Source organism: Pteropus vampyrus, unplaced genomic scaffold, assembly GCF_000151845.1.
Source record: "Pteropus vampyrus isolate Shadow unplaced genomic scaffold, Pvam_2.0 Scaffold1394, whole genome shotgun sequence".
NCBI lineage: Eukaryota > Metazoa > Chordata > Mammalia > Chiroptera > Pteropodidae > Pteropus > Pteropus vampyrus.
The window spans coordinates 38025-38746 of NW_011890175.1; the positions used below are offsets into that span (position 1 = coordinate 38025).

Here is a 722-nt window from a genome sequence, read left to right on the forward strand (position 1 = left end):
ATCCCACTCCGACTGGCCCCGGCCGTGGGGTCGGCCAGGCATTCTCAGCCCCAGACAGGGCCGCGGTGGTTCTTCCTCCCCGGGGAGGAGGACGGCCCTCTGCGTACGGGTTCTACAGAGCCGAGCGTAAGACGAGAAAAGCTGCAAACCCTCCTCTTTTCCTGAAGCGAACTCGAAGTGTCCTTTTCTTGCACGCATGGCTCATATCCCCGACCCGTGTTGTTTTCAGGGCGACTCGGGACAGGACAGCCAGCAGAGGGGCCCCAAAGGAGAGATCGGAGACATCGGGCCCATGGTATCGTTTCGTTCCCAGACGTCCTGCGCCGAGGGCCGGGGATGGAGCTCACGCTGGCTCATCGCCAGCCACGGAGGCCATGGGGGGGGTCTTTATGGCTGTGGACACGTGAGGACGGGCGCAGAGGGCTCCCCGAGGCCACCTGAGTGTCCGTGTTTGGGAAGCCTTCACTGGGGACCGAAGCCACCCTCCAAGAGGGGCTTCTTTGAGGAACTGGCGCCCCTTAGATGTTTACGGGAAGGGCTGGTCATGGCAAAGGCTCCTGCGGGCGGGAGCGCGCCTAGGTCCCCCGTGCCCCACAAAGTGTCCCCCCCCGACTGTGCCCCCCCCCGCTGTGTCTCCCCAGTATTGCTGAGGACCTCACGTTTATCTTCTCTCCCCCTCCAGGGTCTCCCTGGGAGAGACGGGGTGTCTGGGAGCCCTGGAG

General features: G+C 64.3%; 1 protein-coding gene across 1 annotated transcript in view; it reads left to right on the top strand.

Moving 5' to 3' along the window:
• The window catches only part of COL6A3 (collagen type VI alpha 3 chain), a gene marked incomplete at its 3' end in the record, with an annotated part of 36589 nt that overhangs the window by 33032 nt on the left and 2835 nt on the right, over positions 1-722 (top strand). Inside the window, exon 16 of the mRNA XM_023526612.1 lies at positions 230-403. Within this exon, the coding sequence (XP_023382380.1) occupies positions 230-403 (174 nt within the window). The remainder of the gene's footprint in view (positions 1-229; positions 404-722) is intronic.